The 25,498-nt window shown below is 40.3% G+C and overlaps 1 protein-coding gene and 1 long non-coding RNA gene across 11 annotated transcripts in view; one reads left to right on the top strand and one right to left on the bottom strand.

The window, feature by feature from the left end:
• Nucleotides 1-23,380, bottom strand: part of LOC141394467 (uncharacterized) — a 42,962-nt gene extending 19,582 nt beyond the window's left edge. The window contains exons 1-2 of one of the 2 annotated variants that reach the window (XR_012410428.1): nt 22,724-23,380; nt 21,525-21,585 (exon numbers count right to left, since the gene is read on the bottom strand). This is a non-coding gene — a long non-coding RNA (uncharacterized lncRNA). Of the gene's footprint in view, nt 1-12,319; nt 12,346-21,524; nt 21,586-22,723 lie in introns of those variants that run through there. The other variant, XR_012410429.1, reaches the window with a different exon arrangement.
• LOC141394457 (facilitated trehalose transporter Tret1-like) overlaps nt 12,623-25,498 on the top strand; it is a 52,246-nt gene continuing 39,370 nt past the window's right edge. The window contains exons 1-2 of one of the 9 annotated variants that reach the window (XM_073968828.1): nt 12,663-13,245; nt 13,619-13,857. Coding sequence is in view for 1 of the 9 variants with exons in the window: in XM_073968822.1 (XP_073824923.1) it covers nt 13,116-13,121 (6 nt within the window). In the remaining 8 variants the exon portion in view is untranslated. Of the gene's footprint in view, nt 13,246-13,618; nt 13,858-24,975; nt 25,020-25,062; nt 25,461-25,498 lie in introns of those variants that run through there. The other 8 variants (XM_073968823.1, XM_073968824.1, XM_073968822.1 and 5 more) reach the window with 8 other exon arrangements.

Genomic DNA, 25,498 nt, shown 5'->3' with positions numbered 1-25,498 from the left:
ATAGCCCCCATAGAACGGTACCTCCCGATATTCGGTATTTTGGAGGTTTTAGCTTCATTATCCCACCAAAATGGCTGAAATTTGGTATTTAGTTATCGTTGGGTGTATAGAATTTTCCACCTGAAATTTGTTGGTATAGGTTCACGCCTTCATATAGCCCCCATAGAACGGTATCTCCCGGTATTCCGTATTTTGAAGGTTTTAGCTTCATTATCCCACAAAAATGGCTGTAATTTGGTAATTAGTCTTCGTTTGTTGGTATAGGTTCACGCCTTCATATAGCCCCCATAGAACGGTACTTCCACATTTTCGGTATTTTGAAGGTTTTGGCCCCAATATGAACCCGAAATGGCAGAAATTTGGCATTTTGTCTTTGTTTCAGTTAACAAATTCTACTCCTCCCAGGAATAAGCATTGGTGCGGCGGCGGAGCTAAGTACTTTCGTAGATGAAAGGAAACTAATTATTCCATTCTCTTTCAATTTAATTTTGGTGGAGGGTCTAAAAAGTTCGGTCCGGCCGAACTTAAAGTTTTCTTACTTGTTTTAGATTTTTTGACTAACGCTTCCAGAGATATCGCGCCTTGAATAAGTCTAATTCTGCAAAAACTATCAGGAAAGAAATACTTATCTTCTTTAATATTGGTCCATTATTACGCCGTGCTACACTCTTCTCTTTCCCACGGGAGTTGCCAATCTTCTACTGGGCGCGTCTTCCCGGGTTGCGGATGGGAAGGGGGTTTCTGAGGTATGCGGGGCCAGCAACGCCCGAGGGAAACTGAAGGTGTTTCTGTCTCCACATATCTCAGAGACCAAAATTGGATCGCGGTAGTTCCCTTAAATAAATCAACTAAGATGGTTAAAAGGAAAAAAAGGAGTAAAGTTACGGTGTAGGGAGTTAATAACCCAGTACCGGCGGTAAGCGTTGGTGAGATCACAAGCCACGTGCCGTCGAGATCAAGCGATTGTGATCCGGCTATTTCAGGTGTGGATGCCTTGGCACCTACAGCCGTAACTGCTACAAGTGCAGAAAATACAACCCGAACTATTGTTGACGAACCGGATTTTCAAAAGGATAATGCTTTAGCCAAAACTGATACTAATCAGTCCACGGCTGATAGGACTGGAGTTTTGGGCGGGGACGACCTACACCTCAGAGTGATTGGAGACAGTCTTGAGAGACAGAGTAGGGAACTCCTTGACCAACTGGAGAGACTTGTTCCGACCATACCACCAGAGGACATGCTCAACAATCTCACCCTCACTGACGATGAACTGGACATTACGGTGATCCCAGCTGAGTCAACAAGAAGGTCTGATGATGACATGTCCACTGACGGTGATGTGGTCGAAGAGGTTGGGAACCTAGGTTCGCAACCACAGACAGGTCGCAACCAGTCTGGTCCTGTATCGGCACCAGCCGATACTAAGCTTCAAAGGCAGATTGCCACGGAGTCAATGGATGTTGATGGAGAATCTAAAGATGATCCACCAACAGTCACTGACACTAAGTCGATGACCATCGAGGGGGAATCAATGGAAACTACAACAATAGCCACTGACTCTGAGTCTCCGGCCTGCGTTGGGGTATCCAAGGAAACCTGATCGACGGACACCGGCGCAGTCGCAATCTCCGCCAAAGAGGCTTCAGATACGAGGCACTACAAGCGTGCGGCTTCGTATCTGCGCAAGTTCGTGGGAAGGGACACGATCTCGCATACCAGGAGAGAGATTATGTTCATCAAGAGCAAGCTCAAGTACATACGGAAGTTCGAAAGAAACTATCCAAATGCACCCAGATGCGAGCTCCTGGTGGACAAAATCTTCCTCCCGAACCCTGCTTCAACCAAAGACTCAGAAGAGACTGCGGCGACTAGCAAAAAGGTGGAGGTGAAGCCTGTTGCTTCTGGCAGCAAGGTGGAACCTAAAACTGTTCCGAAGCCGAACCCGAGCCAGAAAGGACTGGAAAAGGATAAGAGGCATAATCCGACACCAAATGATTCTCGTAAGAGTAGTCAACTGGAGAAGGTGACTGTCCCAAAACCGGATCCTACCCCAACTGACGAGGGTAAAGCGGACGAACAGAATGTGTCCAAGACCTGCACAAGCCAATCGGGAGCAACGACGGGTGGATCGACTGGGACACCATCGACTTCGGAGAAGACGAACAAGCCCTCGCAGTCAAAGACTGTGAAGCGGGTTCGCTCTTCAGAAGGCCCACAGCCTTCGCCAAAGAAGACGATGATCTCCCAGACGGTCAACACGGCGGACTCCTATGCTGGTGTCCTTGCTCACAAAGCCATGGGAAGTAGCACCAGTACTGAGAAGGCGTCCACCTCCTCAGGAAAAGCTTCTAGCAAGGCCCGTGATCAAGGACGTAGGAAACCCTACGCCAAAACGGCCACGGTGGCAAACGATGACGAGCTCCTAGTTGCAATCATCGACCGAGCTGACCCCTTCGGGAAAATCAGCGAAAGTCACTGGTTGCTCTTCGAGACTCGGCTTCGTTTAGCCATTGTGTCCACTGAGGCGAACCAGGGCGACCGCCAGTTTGGTGGCGCCTTCCTTCATAAGGGGGTTAAAGTCGTTAAATGTCTCAACAGGAGCTCGCAAGAGTACCTTAAGAAGACCGTTAATGGCTTTGATGAACTTTGGGAGGGGGCAAAAATTGCTGCGGTGTCCATAAAGGAGATTCCGTCTAGGAAGGTATTCCCAGCATGGGTTCCCCCACCTACCGTGGATAAGGAACTTCTGCTGAGGATGCTGGAGCTCCAGAACCCAGGTCTCCTTACTAAGGACTGGACTGTAATGAGTCTAACCCCTTGTAAGGAGAATGGGGGGATGGATGTCAAGATGGCGATAGACTCCTCAGGAGAGGAGTACCTTAAGGTTCGTGAGGGAAAACTGAACTTTGGTTCAGGATGGGTTCGGTTCCGACTGATTCCACCTCGCGAAAGTCAGTAGGAGTAGGTAGGCGGCAGGTGCTAAGCATTTTGCAGATTAATCTGCATCATTGTAAAGCAGCTGCCGCCGAACTACTCCTGTCCCTCACGAACTCAGAGGTGGACATTGTTCTAGTCCAGGAACCTTTTATATACAAAAATAAGGTCTCTGGACTGAACAATGCCAACTTCGAGGTCTTCGCATCGTCCGAAGGGGACAAGGTGAGGACCTGTGTAGTAGGTAGGAAGAACCTCAATTTAATCTTTCTATCTAATTATAGTAATGGAGACATGTGCACGGTGCGACTGGAGAACGGTAAAGAGAAGGCCACTCTCCTGTCCTCAATTTACATGCCATATGAGGACCCTGATCCACCCAATCAGGGGGTACACAGGCTGCTAAAGGAGAACCTGAGCGTTTGTAACGTAATCCTTGGATGTGACGCCAACGCCCACCATTTTCACTGGGGCAGCAAAGATACAAACACTAGAGGTGAGTCGATTTTCAACTTTATATTATCCTACAATCTAAGAATATGTAATAAAGGAAACGACCCTACCTTTAAAATTAGAGACAGGGAGGAGGTCATTGATCTAACCCTGTCAAATTTAGATGATTCTGTCGTCAAGAACTGGAGGGTATCCAACAAATGTTCCTTTTCGGATCATATGAGGATATACTTTGAAATCTCTTTCGACGGAGTCCGCCAAAATCCTTATAGGAACCCGAGAAGGACGGACTGGGGCAGGTTCACTGATCTGACGAACCATCAACTGTCACTCTCCGGAAGGATAGAAACAGTTGCTGAGCTTAACAGTAAGGTGTCCAGAAGTCTTTCTCCGCTGCCATAAGGATGCCTGTCCATTAACTTATCCCGGGAAGAAATCCCAACCGGTGTGGTGGAACAAGGATCTTGGCGAACTGCGGAAAAACACCAAAAAGCTGTACAACAGGGCGCACTCGACGAAACTTGACAGTGACTGGGAATCGTATAAAGCGAGTTTCACCAAATACAAGAGTGAAATCAAGCGTGCCAAAAAGAAGTCATGGGTTTGTTTCTGTGAGTCTGTAAATGACGCTGCCAGATTCCGTAATGCCATGTTCAGACTAGCGGTAATTCGCTCTCTATTCGTTGTTCGACCCCAAATTACGATACAATTACTTCATTTCCCATACAAAATTTTGAGAACGAACAACGGTGCAGGGAGTTAATAACCCAGTACCGGCGGTAAGCGTTGGTGAGATCACAAGCCACGTGCCGTCGAGATCAAGCGATTGTGATCCGGCTATTTCAGGTGTGGATGCCTTGGCACCTACAGCCGTAACTGCTACAAGTGCAGAAAATACAACCCGAACTATTGTTGACGAACCGGATTTTCAAAAGGATAATGCTTTAGCCAAAACTGATACTAATCAGTCCACGGCTGACAGGACTGGAGTTTTGGGCGGGGACGACCTACACCTCAAAGTGATTGGAGACAGTCTTGAGAGACAGAGTAGGGAACTCCTTGACCAACTGGAGAGACTTGTTCCGACCATACCACCAGAGGACATGCTCAACAATCTCACCCTCACTGACGATGAACTGGACATTACGGTGATCCCAGCTGAGTCAACAAGAAGGTCTGATGATGACATGTCCACTGACGGTGATGTGGTCGAAGAGGTTGGGAACCTAGGTTCGCAACCACAGACAGGTCGCAACCAGTCTGGTCCTGTATCGGCACCAGCCGATACTAAGCTTCAAAGGCAGATTGCCACGGAGTCAATGGATGTTGATGGAGAATCTAAAGATGATCCACCAACAGTCACTGACTCTAAGTCGATGACCATCGAGGGGGAATCAACGGAAACTACAACAATAGCCACTGACTCTGAGTCTCCGGCCTGCGTTGGGGTATCCAAGGAAACCTCATCGACGGACACCGGCGCAGTCGCAATCTCCGCCAAAGAGGCTTCAGATACGAGGCACTACAAGCGTGCGGCTTCGTATCTGCGCAAGTTCGTGGGAAGGGACGCGATCTTGCATACCAGGAGAGAGATTATGTTCATCAAGAGCAAGCTCAAGTACATACGGAAGTTCGAAAGAAACTATCCAAATGCACCCAGATGCGAGCTCCTGGTGGACAAAATCTTCCTCCCGAACCCTGCTTCAACCAAAGACTCAGAAGAGACTGCGGCGACTAGCAAAAAGGTGGAGGTGAAGCCTGTTGCTTCTGGCAGCAAGGTGGAACCTAAAACTGTTCCGAAGCCGAACCCGAGCCAGAAAGGACTGGAAAAGGATAAGGGGCATAATCCGACACCAAATGATTCTCGTAAGAGTAGTCAACTGGAGAAGGTGACTGTCCCAAATCCGGATCCTACCCCAACTGACGAGGGTAAAGCGGACGAACAGAATGTGTCCAAGACCTGCACAAGCCAATCGGGAGCAACGACGGGTGGATCGACTGGGACACCATCGACTTCGGAGAAGACGAACAAGCCCTCGCAGTCAAAGACTGTGAAGCGGGTTCGCTCTTCAGAAGGCCCACAGCCTTCGCCAAAGAAGACGATGATCTCCCAGACGGTCAACACGGCGGACTCCTATGCTGGTGTCCTTGCTCACAAAGCCAAGGGAAGTAGCACCAGTACTGAGAAGGCGTCCACCTCCTCAGGAAAAGCTTCTACCAAGGCCCGTGATCAAGGACGTAGGAAACCCTACGCCAAAACGGCCACGGTGGCACACGATGACGAGCTCCTAGTTGCAATCATCGACCGAGCTGACCCCTTCGGGAAAATCAGCGAAAGTCACTGGTTGCTCTTCGAGACTCGGCTTCGTTTAGCCATTGTGTCCACTGAGGCGAACCAGGGCGACCGCCAGTTTGGTGGCGCCTTCCTTCATAAGGGGGTTAAAGTCGTTAAATGTCTCAACAGGAGCTCGCAAGAGTACCTTAAGAAGACCGTTAATGGCTTTGATGAACTTTGGGAGGGGGCAAAAATTGCTGCGGTGTCCATAAAGGAGATTCCGTCTAGGAAGGTATTCCCAGCATGGGTTCCCCCACCTACCGTGGATAAGGAACTTCTGCTGAGGATGCTGGAGCTCCAGAACCCAGGTCTCCTTACTAAGGACTGGACTGTAATGAGTCTAACCCCTTGTAAGGAGAATGGGGGGATGGATGTCAAGATGGCGATAGACTCCTCAGGAGAGGAGTACCTTAAGGTTCGTGAGGGAAAACTGAACTTTGGTTCAGGATGGGTTCGGTTCCGACTGATTCCACCTCGCGAAAGTCAGTAGGAGTAGGTAGGCGGCAGGTGCTAAGCATTTTGCAGATTAATCTGCATCATTGTAAAGCAGCTGCCGCCGAACTACTCCTGTCCCTCACGAACTCAGAGGTGGACATTGTTCTAGTCCAGGAACCTTTTATATACAAAAATAAGGTCTCTGGACTGAACAATGCCAACTTCGAGGTCTTCGCATCGTCCGAAGGGGACAAGGTGAGGACCTGTGTAGTAGGTAGGAAGAACCTCAATTTAATCTTTCTATCTAATTATAGTAATGGAGACATGTGCACGGTGCGACTGGAGAACGGTAAAGAGAAGGCCACTCTCCTGTCCTCAATTTACATGCCATATGAGGACCCTGATCCACCCAATCAGGGGGTACACAGGCTGCTAAAGGAGAACCTGAGCGTTTGTAACGTAATCCTTGGATGTGACGCCAACGCCCACCATTTTCACTGGGGCAGCAAAGATACAAACACTAGAGGTGAGTCGATTTTCAACTTTATATTATCCTACAATCTAAGAATATGTAATAAAGGAAACGACCCTACCTTTAAAATTAGAGACAGGGAGGAGGTCATTGATCTAACCCTGTCAAATTTAGATGATTCTGTCGTCAAGAACTGGAGGGTATCCAACAAATGTTCCTTTTCGGATCATATGAGGATATACTTTGAAATCTCTTTCGACGGAGTCCGCCAAAATCCTTATAGGAACCCGAGAAGGACGGACTGGGGCAGGTTCACTGATCTGACGAACCATCAACTGTCACTCTCCGGAAGGATAGAAACAGTTGCTGAGCTTAACAGTAAGGTGTCCAACCTAACAGAAGTCTTTCTCCGCTGCCATAAGGATGCCTGTCCATTAACTTATCCCGGGAAGAAATCCCAACCGGTGTGGTGGAACAAGGATCTTGGCGAACTGCGGAAAAACACCAAAAAGCTGTACAACAGGGCGCACTCGACGAAACTTGACAGTGACTGGGAATCGTATAAAGCGAGTTTCACCAAATACAAGAGTGAAATCAAGCGTGCCAAAAAGAAGTCATGGGTTTGTTTCTGTGAGTCTGTAAATGACGCTGCCAGATTCCGTAATGCCATGTTCAGACTAGCGGTAATTCGCTCTCTATTCGTTGTTCGACCCCAAATTACGATACAATTACTTCATTTCCCATACAAAATTTTGAGAACGAACAACGATTTTTGTACATTGTTCAATTTAAATTACTCTCAGAACGACGATAAAATATGTCCCATCTCTAACAAATGAGAGAATTTATCGAAATAAATTAACTATGACAGGAAAAATAAAAAATTAAAAACGTATTAAAAATCCAAAACTTTTTAGAAAAACTGCAAAATATGAATGAAAAGTAGTGTCAAAAAACCGGACGGCACGTGGACAGACTCAGGTCTTGAGACTCTAAACCTTCTAGCTGAGACCCACTTCCCTGACTGCACGGACGCCAGTAACCTTCACTATGAATGTGATAACTTCCAAGTCCAAGCGTCAGTGGACGAGAGCCTCATTGACAAGGTTGTAAGCAGAAACAAAATAAAGTGGGCAGTAAGTACATTCAAACCCTATAAGTCACCTGGTCCAGATGGAGTAATTCCTGCGATGCTTCATTTTGCCGCACCGCAGATATACCAAATTCTGGAGGAGATCTTTAGGGCCTGTTTGTTTCTTTCCTGTGTACCAGATCTGTGGAAAGAGGTAAAGGTGACTTATATCCCCAAGGCGGGGAAAGCCAGTCACTCTGCACCGAAAGACTACAGACCTATCAGCCTATCCTCCTTTCTCCTCAAGACACTCGAACGACTGATCGATCTGGAGATTAGGAGCTTTGTAGACACTGCCTCGCTGAGCAACTCGCAGCATGCCTACATGAAAGGTAAATCTGTCGAAACTGCTCTTCATGAGGTCGTGGGTTTCATTGAGAGAAACATGGAGAATTCAAACTTTACTTTGGCGGCTTTCCTGGATATAGAAGGAGCCTTCAACAACGTAAAACTTGAATCCATTCATCTCTCGCTTAGAGCGGTCAACACCCCGGAAACCCTGATCTGCTGGATAAAGAGAATGCTGGAGAGCAGGATCATAAATTCCAGCATTGGGGAGTTGACAACAAGGAAGACAGTAACTAGAGGTACTCCCCAGGGAGGTGTACTCTCACCGCTGCTGTGGATACTTGTGATAAACAATATTTTGGCGGAATTCGACAATCAGGGCATTAAGGTTGTCGCATACGCGGATGATGTAGTTATACTAATAACTGGCAAATTCTTGTCCACAATTTCGGAGCTTATGCAAAGAGCCTTATCAAAGCTGTCCCGTTGGGCCACCACAAATGGCCTTGGTTTAAATCCAACGAAAACAGAACTGGTATTGTTCACCAGAAAGCGTAAGCTCGGCGACTTCATACCACCAACATTGGATGGAGTGCAGTTACATCTATCTCCTGAGGCCAAATACCTAGGTACAATCCTGGATTCTCAATTGAGATGGAAAAGGAACGTCGAGGAACGGACGAAGAGAGGTATGATCGCACTCTATTCATGTAAGAATTCGATTGGGAAAAGTTGGGGGTTAAATCCAGCTATTATACACTGGTTGTATAATACTGTTGTGAGACCCATCCTATCCTATGGATGTCTTGTCTGGTGGCATGCGCTTCGACATAAGTCGAACTCTGGCAACATGGACAAGGTGCAAAGGGCAGCCTCGATCCTGATAACTGGAGCTTTTAGAAGTACACCACAAGCAGCTCTGAATGCGATGCTAAACCTCTTGCCCACGAGACTTAGCATCAAAGGTCAAGCAGCACGTAGTGCCCTAAGGCTACATGAATTGAATCGTTGGCGTGACAGCACCTATGGTCATGCATGCATTCTTCGGGAGCTAAGGCCAAACCTTAGCTTGAATCAGCAGGGGAAATTCAGCGACTACTTATCACCAATCCATAGATTTGATGATTTTGAGGTCGTTATCCCTAGTAGAGATGACTGGATCCGTAGTAACCCTCCTCTGGACGGTCTTGCTTTCTATACAGACGGTTCCAATATGGAAGAAGGTACCGGAGCTGGCGTCTACTGCGAGAAGCTTTGCCTCGAATACTCATATAGGTTGAACAGCGACTGTAGTGTTTTCCAAGCAGAAATCTTCGCGATCAAAATGGCCGCAGAGTTGATAAAAAGTCTGGATGCTGAAATCTTTGAACCGGTGACTATCTTCGTTGATAGTCAGCCGGATCTTAAAGCCATCAAATCCCCAATATCAAGTCTGAGGCCGTTCTTGAGTGTAGAACTGCTTTGGCGAACCTCACTAACGCTGTCCGACTCTGCTGGGTACCGGGACACTGTGACATTGTGGGAAACGAGAAGGCAGATGAACTGGCAAGACAAGGATCTCAATCAACAAGTCAAGCTATCACTGATTCTATCAAACCACCCATATGTCACGTTTTTCGGAAGGTGGAGACGTTCTTTGAAGAACAAGCCAAGGAACTATGGCATAATGAACCAAGGTGCAACGTGTCAAGGGCCATTTGGCCGAATCTTTCAACAAAGAGAACAACTTCACTTTTAGTTTGAGTAAATCAGAAATCAGGGTATTGACGGGAGTCATTACCGGTCATTGCAACATCCGAGCTTTTATCGGCAAATGGGAAGATGATGGCGTGGACTATTGCAGGCTCTGTGAAGATGAGGAGGAAACGGAGACGATCGAGCATATTTTATGTCGTTGCCCGATGTTAACTCGAAAGCGATATAGATTAAAAGGAATACGCTTTCCTCCAAGCTTAACCTTCTACTCAAACGTGGAACCTACAATCATAAACAACATCATCAAAAATCTGAATTGGCTGGGACGGCGCGACCCATAAGCGTAACTACTTCTCTAAAAGTTTTTTCCACCATCGCCAAATAAACCACCCTCTCTTTATTTATTATATCTTCATTCTCTTTTATAATTATTTCATTTATTACTACTTTCCAAACAACACCCCTTTTTTCTTTATTTTTCTCTCTTTTCTCTTCTCTTTTCTTTTCAGGTAATTCTGAACCTCTTTTTTCCTTATAGATGATCACAATGGACCGAAAGGTCTCCGAGTGGCGTAGTCAATATATATATATATTGACTACACATCCCCAAACCTAACCTAACCTAACCTACACTCTTCTCTTAAGAATACTTAAACGTCCTTTTTTCTTAATACTAATTATACTGTGTGTAATTTTTAAAGTTATGGATTATTAACCCTATTCTGACACGGCAGCGTTATAGAAGACCAACAAAATAAGATAAGTGTCTCGCCGTTTTACTCTTATTCGTGCACTTTCGCTTGATATCAAAAGGGATCCTTTTGCTAGGCTCATATTTTGCAAAGACTCTCTGAAATAAAGTTGCAGAGCAAAAATTGGGTACAAATAACATTAATGAACCTTCAAGTTTCTTTATAGCTTTTGACCGGTACAGGTTCATAGATTCTAAGCCTAACATATCAATAAACAATTTTCTAGGACAACTTGTCCTAAGAGAGTAAATCAAAATGCTAATAGGTTTACCAGCCTGACAATGGTCGTCACATTTTTGTAAACCATATTTTTATTACATTTGACGTGGAAAAGTTGAGCACAAATCAGGGATTTCGTTGTAACATTTTTCACATTGCATGCATTCTCTGTGTTTTTTTATATACCGATATGATTATATCTAGCCTGATATTATTGTTCCACAAACATCCCAGAAGAGACAAGGGAGACTTCTCTCATATCAATGAGTGCACACCAATTCATATTAGCTCCATGATGTGGGACCGTGTTCTAAGACTCCACATATAGAGAAGTTTTACATGGCTGACGTACTCAGAAAACGTCGCCAACATTACTGAGGTGTATTCTGTAGCATTGAAAATTTGATGTTGCCTGGCCGGAAAATCGAACCCACGACCTTCAGCGAGTAAGGCAAATAAATTTTTTGATTGCTAAAATTTTATTTCTACCTTCAAATTTTCATCGTTTCTAGTGATAAAAGAGGTTGATTTGTACCAAGGATGTCTTTTTATACCCTCCACCATAGGATGGGGGTATATTAAGTTTGTCACTACGTTTGTAACTACTCGAAATAATCATTGTAGACCCCACAAAGTATATATATTCTTGATCAGCGTTCAATTCTACATCGATATAGCTATGTCCGTCCGTCTGTCCGTCTGTGGAAATCACTCTAGCGTCCGAACGGATTGACGTAGGTTGATGAAATTTTGGGAAAATATGTTATTTTTACGTAGGACTTTTGGTATTGAAAGCGGGCTATGTAGGTCCACGCTTTCGTATAGCCCCCATACAAAATGACGCGTGACGCGTCGTCGTTTTAAGGAATTTTTAAGATATTTGGCCCATTTTACCACTGAATTGGTTGTAATTTGGTACTTTGTGTCTCCAGAGGCCAAAAAATATTCCTACCAAAGTTGGGTTATATAGGTCCACGTTTTGGTATAGCCCCCATATAAGGCCGCATATAAAGTACGCGTCATTTTAATATATTTTGAATGTATTAGACCCATTTGACCACAGAATTGGTTGTAATTTGGCATTTTGTGTCTTCAGAGGCCAGAAAACATTCCTACCAAAGTTGGGTTATATAGGTCCACGTTTTGGTATAGCCCCCACATAAGGCCCCTTATAAAGTACGCGTCATTTGAATTTATTTTGAATGTATTAGACCCATTTGACCGAAGAATCGGTTGTAACTTTGTATTTTGTGTTTCCAGAGGCTAAGAAACATTTCTACCATAAAATGTTTATATAGGTCCACGTGTTGATATAGCCCCCCATAGTACAATATATCCCGATTTTCGATATTTTGAACGTTTTAGCCTCATTATCACACCGAGATGGCTGAAATTTGATATTTAGTCTTCTTTAGGCGTATAAAACTTTCCCCCAGAAATTTTTAGGTATAGGTCCACGCCATCATATAGCCCCCATAGAACGGTACCTTCCGCATTTCGGTATTTTGAAGGTTGTGGCCACATTAATCCACCGAAATGGCTGAAATTTGTGGTGGAGGGTATAAAAAGTTCGGCACGACCGAACTTAACGCTTTTCTTACTTGTTTATTATTGACTTATTTTTTTCATGACGTTCCAAAGTGAAACCGTCCAACCAACTCTGCTGCGAAATTGGCTACAAATCTTAAAAAATAAATTTAAAAAAATATATATTACTAAACTAACCGCAACAGAGGGATTACGTAATGAATATACCTATACACATTTCATCTCATGATGAAGCGTAAAAAATGTTGATGCAAATACGACACACCTTGTAAGTTAATTATTCCTACAACCGCAACAAATCGAACAGAACTCCATCTGTTTTAATACAAATAAATACTGAACATTACAATGACAATGATGATATCACACCATAGAATCAAGATAGTAAGAGTTAGTAAACTTATAGACTACTGTCAATTATAGGAACCACAAGCGCATCTTTTTCTACATAAAATATTAATAATACAACTTTGGGAAGAATTTTTAGTTTTTTTTTTAACGAAACAAAAAAAATAAAGAGCTGAGCCTTTTCATAGAACGGTTTTCTGCAACGATGCATTAAGGATACCAAAAAAATTGCCATAATTGTGTATAATATTCACAAAATAAATTCTAATGTAAAAGACGTAAACAAAATTATAAATTAATAATAAAAATGTTCGAATCGTGAGTGAATAAAGTGTTTGAGAGTGGAAGGAAGGAAGACGTTTTAAAACGGCACAACGTTTCATTTAGTGAATACCAGTACATACAGTTATGTTCCGTTCTAAACAACATTATTTACATAACTAAATCCGTTATGATGATATGACGCCAATAACGTCATTAAAATAAAAGCAAACAAAACGTATGTATGTATGTGCATTACTTTTTCATTCATAATTTACAAGTAAAGTTATAGACATTACAAACACACGTTATGTTATTAAACTTAAAATATGGTTTTCAGATGATATGGACCTAATCATCAGACCTAAAGGTTTGTTTTTAGAATTCGTGAAAAATTCATCATTCAGAGATTAAAATTATTTATTTCTACGACCATCCTGTCATATAATACGTCCATGCTCAATATTGAACTACAATTCAAAAGTCTACGTTGTGATATTCTAAAGCAGGTGGTAACCACAATAGTGTCATTAAAAAAACATGAGTGTACGATCAATATTTGACATACAATAGCTTTGTTCCTTTACTTTTTTAATGGTAATGGTGGTAAAAGAGAAAAGTGTCAAAATTGCTCTCTCATGAACATTTTTACCAGAAAAGTAAAGGAACGGAAAAATGGTAGGTCTGGCAGCAATGTCGAAAAGAAACATAAAAAAAATCAATTTTCGTCTTTTATTTCACAGTTTTTAATTTAGTTTTATCAGCGCTCGACTTTTTCTTTTGTTTTTGTCAAACAAAAGTCGAAAAATCAGTTCTGCCATTTTTTACCTGCAGAAATTTTGCTGGTATCCTGTGCTAGAAGAGAAAGCCATTTTCGCTCTCTCTCCACTCTCACTCTCCTAAAAAATTGCTTCCAGTTTTGCCACTTTTCGGGGTTAAGGAACGCTTTCCAGGTTAAAAATGGTAAAAATTGTAACCTCAGGTAAGTAAAGGAACACAGCTAATGATTGCGTGTGTATTGTATCAAATAAATGAAATCGGGCTAAAATATATATGGGCGCTATATCTAAATACAAACCGATTATTGCAAAAAAGGATAAAACTGAACAGGGGCCTAAGAAAATATAGTATATTAAATTTGAAAGATATTCACTTAAGATTGAATAAGTAATAAAAAAATCGGGGAAAGATATAAGTTACATCAATAGAGGTTGTTGTGAGTTTTATTTTTATTTGATGATTTATTTAATTTGTAATTGTTTTATTCGACTACAATATTTTTAATTATGTTATGCGAGCAGCGTTGCTGGCTCTTATGTTCTTGACTTGCGACGGAAGAGTGAGTGTTACTTTTTGTTTTGAAAATGTTCTTCCCACCAAACTGCAACATCAGCATTTTTATTGTATTTTACTTCTCGCACCAAACTGCAAGCTCAGCGTCTGGCAATTCAGTTGGTATTTTGTATGTTTATGTGTTAACTTATATATGGCCAAAGTTGGAATTTTTCATTCATATGCCCTCATAAGTACTTCTACAAAAATTCATCAATATAGGTTAACTCGATCTATTTTTGTCCACGTTTACAACGAAGCGGCATCACTGTGCGGCGCACAATGGTTCAGAAATTTATTTCCTACCGTTTGTCATTAGTTCAAAATAATAAAAGATGTGGGCGTGGAGTGCTCCTAAAGACGATAATTTTTCTCTATTTTGGAAAATATGTAATTTTTGAAAATTTCTTGAGAAAGAAATAGCTATTTCTCGAAAACTATAACATATATTGTACTCTTTTCTTTTGTTAGGTAGGTTAACCTGCTGTCTTTAAGAAATATTTTAATAAATTACCGCAGGGTTTACACGTAGTGAGCTATTTCATTTCTCCTCAGGTACTACATTTTAGTGAAATTCCAAATTTAGTGGAGTAGAACTCTTAGGGAACAATAAGAAGTTCCGTATTCACAAAAATATTGCCGAGATTTGATGGGATCGTATAATAAAAGACAAATTGTTTTGTACGTATTAGGAAGTATATAAAAACGAGTTTTTATTAAACACGTCTTGTTGCCTGGAATACACAGTAAAGAAGAAGGAAGGATAACTTGACAGATGAGATGCACTAAAAGCGTGAACGAGATGTTTAAAAATGCAGTAACGAGTTGCCAGATTTTCATATACCAACACCTCCACTAAAACCTGGCACGAAGTTTGTAAGACCCAACATCTCGGAGCATTTCCGGTGCTTCTCTCTTGTCACCGGTTTCGTCAGAAAATCAGCTGCCATATCTTCAGTTCCTTTATATTCCAATTCGACATTACCATTATTTACTTTATCGCGCAGGAAATGATGACGCACATCAAACATATTGATCGACCATGATACGCAAGTATTACCTTCTTTTCAGTGTCATTCCACAAATCAATCTCAAGTTGACGGAGCCACTCAGCTTCTTGGACGGCTGTGGACATAGTCATGTATTCGGTCTCCGTTGTTGACAGAGCTACTGTTGCTTGCCGCTTACTGCACCAACTTATTGCACCTTTCTGCATGAAAACGTAACCTGTACAAGATCGCCTGTCCGTAACATCACTAGTATAATCAGCATCACAAAATCCATATAAATCAAAATCTCCATTCTTCGAATATGTAAGTTTTACTTGCATTGTACCTTTAAGGTATCTAAAAATCCTTTTCACTGCTGCCCAGTGTGAATTATCAAAATTGTTGTTGAACTTCTCAAAAAATTCACAGCATACGCGATATCTTGGCGTGTACCTTGTACTAGGTGAAGTAAACTGCCTATTGCTTCTTGGTATGGTATATTATCAAATGGTTTAGTATTTGATGTAGGAATTGTATTTTAGTGTTAATATCAAAAGGTGTGCCCATTGGCTTACAATCACTCATATTAAAACGCTTCAAAATATTTGCAACATACACACCTTGATCAATATGTATCTCACCTTTTTTTCGATCTCTGATGGTGCGAAGGCCAACAGAGCTGGTGGCCTCCCCGAAATCCTTCATAAAAAAATCTTCTTCAATCCGTCTTTCACCTTTTCTTTCAGCTTATTGTTGTTCGAAAAAATAAGTAGATCATCCACATAAACGGATATGAAAAACATCTTTGATCCATTCACACAGAAATAAATACAGGGATCAAGTTTAGACTGTTTTAGTCCCATTCATTTAAGTGTCTGGCTCAATTTCTTATTCCACTCGCGACTCGCCTGCTTTAGTCCATATATCGCCTTTTTCAATTTACAAACTTTACCAGTGACTTTGTCTCCTACTCCCTCAGGGGTTCCATATAAATTTCTTCGGACAAATCACCTTGCAAAAATGCGGTAACAGCATCCATCTGTTCGATATCCAAATCGTAATGAGCAGCAACTGACATAAAATATCTTAATAAAGTGTATCGAACAACGGGAGAATAGGTCTCACTATAATCAATACCTGGTTTCTGGGAACAACCTTTCACCACCAAACGAGCCTTGTATCTTAGGACTTCATCACGCTTGGTTTTAAAAACCCACTTGTTTTTATTTGCTTTTGCTCCATCAGGTAATATTACCATACTCCACGTTTTTTGTCTATTAACGACATATATTCATTTTCTATTGCAGTCTTCCAATGTGCTGCATCTTCACTATTCATTGCCTCCTGGACTGTTAAGGGATCTGCTGAATTACTTTCTTGAAATGAATATAAATGGTAGTCAGGCATATTAATTGGTTTCCGAGTCCTTGTCGAGCGACGAACGTTACTATCATCTATTGGTACCAGAGTAGAATTATGTCCACTTGTATCATCTTCAGGTTCATAATAATCGGACGAACTATCGCTGTCGAAACCATTAAACGATGCTGTAGAATTTGACACTACCTCTTCTTCGTCTTCATCATCTGTTGTGTTTGCCTCCAATTGATCAGTACCATCCACATTATGCAGTTTTACAAAGCAAAAATCTTCAAAACAATTCTTTTGTTGTGGCTGTTCCTTTCCATAAAACTCATTCTCGAAAAATTGCACTTTTCGGCTTTTAACAACATGCCAACCATTGGGATTCAGCAACCGATAACCTTTGGTATCTTCACAATAACCAGTAAAAACTAATTCCTCTGCCTTAGGATCCCACTTCTTACGTTTTTCTTTGGGAATATACGAAACGGCACGACATCCAAAAATTTTAAAATGGCTTAAATCAGGTTTAACACCAGTCCATATCTCTTGTGGTGTAATTTCTTTATTTGCGGCGCAAACGGAGTGATTTATCACATGTACGGCATTTGCAACGGCTTCAGCCCAAAATTTCTTCGGCAGACTTGCATTAAACAACATACAGCGCGCGCCCGTTCAACAATGGTGCGATTCATGCGCTCAGCGACGCCTTTCTGTTGGGGGCTGTACGGCACTGTAGTTGTGTACCATTTTTCTCCAATAATTTTGACATTTGCCGGTTGCAAAACTCGGTGCCATTATCCGTACGCAGACATTTTATTTTATGACCAGTTTCATTCTGCTCTCTTGTCATAAATTGCTCAAAAAATGTCGCTCCCTCCGTTTTTGCCTGTAGCAGATAAAGAAAAACCTTGCGCGAATAATCATCAAATATCAAAAAATACTTAGCACCGCCAATTGATGTTTCCTCCATCGGTCCACACAGGTCCGAATGCACGAGCTCAAGTAATTTTGTTGTACTGGAATTCGACGGTCTGAATGATTTTCTCGACATCTTGCCCATAATGCAAGTAACACAACTTTCCGACGATTTTCGTTGAAATTCCATACTTTTTACCAACTGTTTTGTTTTGGTCAAATGCGCATAATTTAACTGACCCATAAGAGCATGCCATAAACCCATATCAGCTGTGGCTGCCGCCATACACATTTCCTCAAAACCTCGATCTAATTTAAACATGTTGTTTGTACGTTGCGCTCTTATTATTTCTTCGCCTTGTGCTGATATTATGCATTCATCTCCTTGAAATTTCACAGTGTAACCTCTGTCCATTATTTTGCTCACTGATAATAGGTTTACTTTAGATCAGGATTGTATAATACATTGTAGATGGTAACATTCACCAATTCACCATTTTTGTTCTTCATTGTCATTTTGATATCACCAGCACCATGCACTTTGCAATTCTTTCAATTTATGTGCTGTTGAAACAATTTGACTTACATATTCTTCAATATTTTCGGATGAGGTAAAACGTGTGGTTATCAACTGACGAAGTAATCCGACACGACGAGAGAGACCTGAATCAAGGAAAGCTGCTTTCAATTTGTCCCAAACTTGCTTCGACATTTCTGCATCCTCAATATGCACGTAATTAATTTTGTCGACCAGCAAAATTATTTTTTTTTCGCCTTTGTGTCCAATTTTACATCCATGCCAGTAGCTGGATATGTGCCTTCGACTGTATCCCATAGCTCCTCGTGTTGAAGAAGGTTTTTCATCGCAAATGACCATGTTGCGTAGTTTTCACTGCCCAATAATTTTTCAACAGCAAAATTCTCTAAAGCGTTTGTGCTAAAAAGCGTTTGTCATGGAAGCCATGCAGGTTGAATGGAAAAAAGCTCATGACTGCAAACAATACAAAATTCGATGGCAAAGCTTAAACTCTTAATTGCAATATTGCAGTTACAGTAACTTTAGTATAAGTGTGAATTCGAAGCATTACCTGAGAAGCCAGTCTACAACCGATATGTCTGAAGAACTGCCTAAACCACAACAGCGAAACCAGGTCACATAATTTGGTGGTCGTGCGGGCCCAGCTCTCCTTTTTCACTTGCAAAAATCTTCGATCATAAAGCTCAACTCCAAAAAAAAAAAAAATAATAATAATAATAATTAAAAATTGTAAAAAACACTGTGCAGTAGCATTTTTGGGGGGTGGAAAATTTCTAAGAACCCAAAAGGAAATTTTCGCCATAGGTCAAGTTTCTGAAATATCGCGCGACGAAGTTTTTGATTTTTTCCCTATAATACTTCGGAAAATAGCTCCATATCTCTGTTTGGATTTGATGTAGCTTCATTTTGAGGTGACATGTCTTCAGTGAAATCGATTTTTGTAGAACATTTCATTCTTCTAACTCAATGCCTTTCATGTCCTTTTCGTCCTTTATTTCTTAAACCGTAGTGAAAGTACCACAAGATGAGATTATACAGCATCCAGTTCTTTTTAACAACTAATCGATTTTGCCCAGTTTTCATTGTCATTTTTATACCCTCAGCCTTTAGGCTAAAGAGGGTATTTACACTTTGATACGACCAAAAATGTGCCTCATCGAAATAATGGTTTTAGACCCCAAGTATGTTTGTACGATATCCGTTTCAGACAATTTTGAGTAGATCTAGCAATGTCCGTCCGTCTGTCTGTCTGTCTGGCAGGCTGGTGCGCACGATAACTCTCGAACGGATCAATCGATTCGGTTCAAATTTTGGGTATCGAAATATTTTGTCCAGATTCGATTTAAGTTCGAAGATGGGCTATATAGGTCCACACCTTCAGGTACCTCCCCCACAAATATTCAAAAATTGTCGCAAGTTCAGTTTAGGACCTGGTCTCGAATCGCTTTGATTTTTGTTTACGCAAGTTGTATTTGCTGTCCTCTATACGACGCTGTAAGTTTCATTAGGGACAAGTCCATACTTCCTGAGAAAATAGCCTGAAAGGTACAAAAAACCCTATGACACCGTGTGTAGTGGTTGGAGCGCAAGATAACTCTCGAACGGATCTGCCGATTCGGTCCAAAATTTAGCTTTCGTAATATTTTGTCTAAACTTAGTTCAATTTCAAAGATGGATTATATCGGTACACTCCTTCCGGTACCTCCCCCACAAAGTTCGAAAATGTTCGGAAAATTTGTGCGTACGATAACTCTTGAAGGGATCAATCGATTTGGTCCATACTTTGCACATTATGAAATTTCTACCAGACTTAGATGAGGTTCCAATATGGACTCAATCGGTAAACTCCTTCGAGTACCTCCCACACAAAATTTCGGAAAAGTTCAGTTTAGGACCTGCTCTCGAATCGCCTTGGTTTTTGCTGTAACATCTTGTATTCGCTGTCCCCTATACGAAGGTACAAGTTTCCTCAGGGGCAAGTCCATACTTCCTGAAAAAATAGCCTGAAAGTTGAAAAACAAACCCTATGACACCATGCTTATGTGTGGAACGGAAATGCCGATTCCGGTCAAAATTTGGCCTTCGTAATATTGTTTCCAAACTTACTTTTAGTTCGTAGATAAGCCATATCGGTCCACTCCTTCTTGGTCCAGAATTATACTACATATATTTTGTTTTCTGTATATTCGTTATTTGTTACGTAGGTATGTAGACATAACAATTGGTTATTCCTTATGTAGACATCTGGGGTGCTTCTGAAATATTTACGACAAATAGCTGTTGTGATGACGAACACGTTAATAACAAATTTTCTTGGAGGATAGATCCAGTTATCTCAATTTTTGAACTGGATCTTCCGACATTAAAAACGATTTTTGAACCGGTTTTAAGTAACCGATTAAACTTATATGTATACCATTAAAAAGCTTATAGAGTTGTCAATCAAATTAAATCGCATATAAAAACTTTCTAAAGGGGTGTTTACACTATCTATCAATGTCATATGAGATGTCAAATTTGCTACCTGTGAATGTTGTACACATAGTGTGACCACAATGAAAATTTTCATCTATCAAAATGGTGTGGCAACTCATATGTAAATTTTTCGTTTAGGGAGCGCTCTATTCGGCTATGTATTTTCGTATGTAGTTGAGAAATAAATTGCTGGAAGAAAAAAATTTTACCAAAAAATTAATAAAGTAGGTAAAGGAAACGAAAATGTGAGAGCGATTATAGTTTTTAACAAAATAATTTTTGTATGTCGCGTGATTTATATTATGTGGCCATACGAAATTGTATGCTAGTGTGAACGCAAAAACTAAAAGTTGTATGGACTTTGACAAACATAGAGAATTAGTTGCAGTTCTAGAACAAAAATCCGTTTTCTTAAACCGTGTAACGAACCACCTCACGCGGGCCCTACGTCCTCCGGAAGTGGCTACCTCCTTGCCCCGGCCGTGCTCAGTCTTGGGGCAGTTCTTTTCCTTCAGAAGTAGGCTCAGTTACGTTATCATAAAAGTAAAATAAGGTAGCTCTTATAGAAGAAGGAATAGATATGGAAATGTTAGTGGAAACTGGGAAAAGTTAAGTGGGAATAAAAGAAAATGATGATGATGCTACTTTAGATGCAGTGACAGATGTTATTCCACCGCTTCAGCATACCCACCCTACCGTGCTGAAATATATGTTCTCAGCCCTAAAACACCTCTTTACTTAAACACCTTTACCTTTCGCAAATGAAAAAAGACCACTTAACAGTTCATAGTGTTTATATTTAAAACTCGAGTAAACAATAGCGAATATTAAAAGTAGATTTCATATAAAATTGAGAAATTATGTGATAAAAGTACAAAAGTGTATCCTTGCAAAGAATCAATGTATTGGTTATTATCTCTATATATATGAAATATGTGATTGATGTATGATTATTAATGTCAAGAGAAAATTGTATTATTTAAGTTTAAGTGATGAGAGCTAAGTCAAACATAAAGTAAAATAGGTAAAACTCACCAATTAAATCTCGCGTTGTCATCAGGCCTGTTGACTTAGTTGATTCATGCTGAATCTGCGGCTGTTTATACCCTACACCACTATGTGGTAAGGGGTATTATGTGTTAGTGCATTTGTATGTAACATACAAAAGGAAGCGAGATAGACCCATAGTTCCTTCTAGGGATATACATAGAATCACTTTCTGAGTCGATTTATGCATGTCCGTCCGTCCGTCCGTCCGTCCGTCCGTCCGTCCGTTCGCAACATACAGGTCGCATTTGTTGACCGATTTCGCTGAAAATTGGGGAATACCATTTTTTTAGCCGTCGGAAGATCAAGTTCGAAGATGGGCTATATCGGTCCAAGTTTTGGTATAGCCCCCATATATATTTTCGGCCGATTTCACGTATTTTCTGTAACACACACGCTATATATGTCCGATTTTGATGAAATTTGGAATGTGCGACTGAATTTGGTCTAAAAATAAATGTGCCAAATTATATCGAAATCGGTTCAGATTTGGATATAGCTCCCATATATATGTTCGCCCGATTTCACGTATGCGATCTACCAATCACGCTATATACGTCCAATTTTAATGAAATTTGGAATGTTTGACTGAATTTGGTATAGAAATAAGTGTGCCAAATTATATAGAAATCGGTTCAGATTTAGACATAGCTCCCATATATATTTTCGGCCGATTTCACGTATTTTCTGTACCAAACACGCTATATATTTCCGATTTCGATGAAATTTGGAATGTGTGACTGAATTTGGTCTAAAAATAAATGTGCCAAATTATATCGAAATCGGTTCAGATTTGGATATAGCTCCCATATATATGTTCGCCCGATTTCACGTATGCGATCTACCAATCACGCTATATACGTCCGATTTTAATGAAATTTGGAATGTTTGACTGAATTTGGTATAGAAATAAGTGTGCCAAATTATATCGAAATCGGTTCAGATTTGGATATAGCACCCATATATATTTTCGGCCGATTTCGCGTATTTGCTGCTCCAAACACGCTATATAAGTCGGATTTCAATGATATTTGGAATGTGTGACTGAATTCGGTCTGGAAATAAATGTGCCAAATTATATCAAAATCGGTTTAGATCTGGATATAGCTCCGATTTATATTTTACATATTCACAGTGGTGTAGGGTATCATATAGTCGGCCCCGCCCGACTTTGATCCTTTCCTTACTGGTTTTTTTATACAAAAGATATACATTTGCTTAGCTCACAATTAAATGGAAACTGAAATGTGTGAAAACTAATTTAAGTACTAAATTCACAACAGGAATTCCAAGGTCCTGCGGATCAATTTGATAGGATATTGAGCTTTGGAGCCTTTGATTTCATAATAAATCTTGGTAATGGTTAGTTATATGGGGAGAACATTCGAATTTCAATATGGTTTCAAAGAATGTTCTCCATCTTGAGTCACTATTTGGGAAAGTTTGGTTCCCGCTTCAGCGGGAATCGCCTTAATAGATTAATTCCTCTTGTTGCCTCTGGTTCTATTCACTAATTATAAATCTTGATTCACTAATTATATCGTTAAATCCGTATTTTATCTTTGATATTTGATGCTATATCTTCCAAATTTTTGTAGACTTAAAATTGGCGTAAATCAGGGCGTCAAGGATAATTCGTAGCAGAACAGAACTTGGAGGATTTGATATATTTGCTGGTCCTTTGATACGCCGATTCCCCCAAGAATCGGCAGTCCAAACTGTGAATATAAGTCCTTATTCCACGAAATAATTAAATGTCCTTGGATATCCTTCGTATTCAATAGGAAAGGATATAACAGTTTTTTTTTTTAAATCCCTTTTTCAAATATTCTGGCACGTCTTGACTGTGTAACTTTTCGAATTGAAATGATTTTCAATATTTTCTGTACAATATCGTTTGAATAAAAGTATTGAAATTTTCTAGTTTAAATTTCAAAGCCTACAATTTTATATATTCTACAGTATATTTTTTTTTGTTTAACCTTCGGTCACAACCGTTTTAAGGAAAAATATCAGTACGCGCAAATATGGAGATCAAAGGCTGGGGGGTGAAAAATTCTTTTTGGCGATGAATGTCGATGAAGATAATGTGATGAACCAGGAAGGACAGTTCTGCTATAGGTCAAACTTCTGAGTTATAGCGAAATGAATTCTTTCTTGACAAACTATACATACCTACCATGGTACAAATACACAGGTAGCCGCATCGGCAATTGATGGCTACATAAGATGTCAAAATTTGACATCAATTCAATGCAATTGACACATTATGTTACCATCAGCTGGCATGATAATGCTACCTGTATTATTGTACCATGATACCTACATACATGAAAAAAAACCTAACGAAATTTGATCACGTCATAAATCAGACATGTCACCTCAAAACGAAGCTACAAGAACTCTAAACAGAGATATGGAGCTATTTTCCCAAGTTTTATAGGGAAAAAAATCGTTTTATAGGGAAAAAAATCAAAAATTTCATCGCGCGATGCTCAGAAACTTGACCTATGGCGAGAATTTCCTTTTGGGCTCTTAGTATACTCATCAAGGGCTTTCATCTCGAAAAGAAATTTTCCGCCCCCAGACTTTGGGTTGCATTTTGTGTCACAGTGAAATCAAACATTTTAACTTTGACCTTGAATTTGATTTTGACTCACTGGAAAGCTTCAAGTGTAACCTGTCGAACAGAAAATTATGAAAAATATCGCTATTACAGAATTCTAACCAGGAAATAACGATTCTGTACCACTGTGCAACGTAAAGCTCGGGATTAAAATAGTTATTATTATTAAGCAAAGCATTATCACTTTTTCCCTACCGTTAAAAAAATTTCCGCACCGATTGCATACTAGTTTTTCATTGCACTTTTTTCTTATATGTTTTCCATTATAATAGTATATCGTTATTAAATAAGCTATGTATTGTTGAAATTGAATATAATCTTCAATATCGGAAAATTCTACATATGTACATACATAAATTTCTTTAAATCGCGGTATTTTAAGCGTTTATTTTAACACGTGTTACTGATGTGGTATTTTTGGGTTATAGCAATACTGTATACACGTCAAATAAATCTAAATCTCGAGCTGTTGGAGCCAGTGTCAATAAATTTTTTACTTGTTTTAATACTTTTTTTATTTATTTCTCCTTTCATTCACATATCCACAAACATACGATATTATTTCTTCCTCATCACTATGCAAAAAATCGTTTCGCAGCTGTGTTACTCTGTTGTTTAGATGAAAGCCATATCTTCCGAGATTTATAGATTCTCAAATATGACAGTCATAGTGTGACAACGATGACAAATTAATGTTCTTATCAGTGTAAGATTTAATGATCAGCACTTTTTCGCAGAAAACACATTTATCAAAGTTCTTAACATTTGAATGTTATTGCGAAAATGGATAAAAACAAAACTTTTATATAGGCATGAACATATATTAGGGTTTCTAAGAGCTCAATACATCAATCGAGGTATAGTACATAAGTAAAAAAGTAGCATTTTCATTTCATTTCGAGTTTAAGGTGTTAGGAAAAGAAAGTTTAGTGGAGTACAAGGTGTGAACTTACCAATCGAATTGCAAGTTTTTTAGACGAATCCGAACGGCGTGTCTGACAACACCAACTTTTGCATGGCTGAAATACTCAAGAAATATCGCCGGGCCTGGGAAGTGAACCGCATACCTTCTGCGTCCAAGGCGGGTGTTCATACCACTGCACTACGGTGGCACCCCAGTGGACTATTATTATGTATAAAAATAGCAGCTAAGGAGAATTCGAAGTCCAGTATTCCAACATTAAGCCGAAAATCAAATATACATTTTTAAAGTTCTACAAAAACCCACCCTAATATTTCGGCAATTAGGAAAAAAATCATGTCATATATCTTAACGACGCACAAACACACATAACTAGGTTTAAGATCATTATTGTGCAACGAAGAATTTCAGATA

The sequence above is a fragment of the Musca autumnalis genome, unplaced genomic scaffold, assembly GCF_047663935.1.
Source record: "Musca autumnalis isolate F117 unplaced genomic scaffold, ASM4766393v1 scaffold_2, whole genome shotgun sequence".
Lineage (NCBI taxonomy): Eukaryota > Metazoa > Arthropoda > Insecta > Diptera > Muscidae > Musca > Musca autumnalis.
The sequence above is the reverse complement of the archived record's forward strand: the minus strand, read 5'-3'. Positions and strand labels throughout refer to the sequence as shown.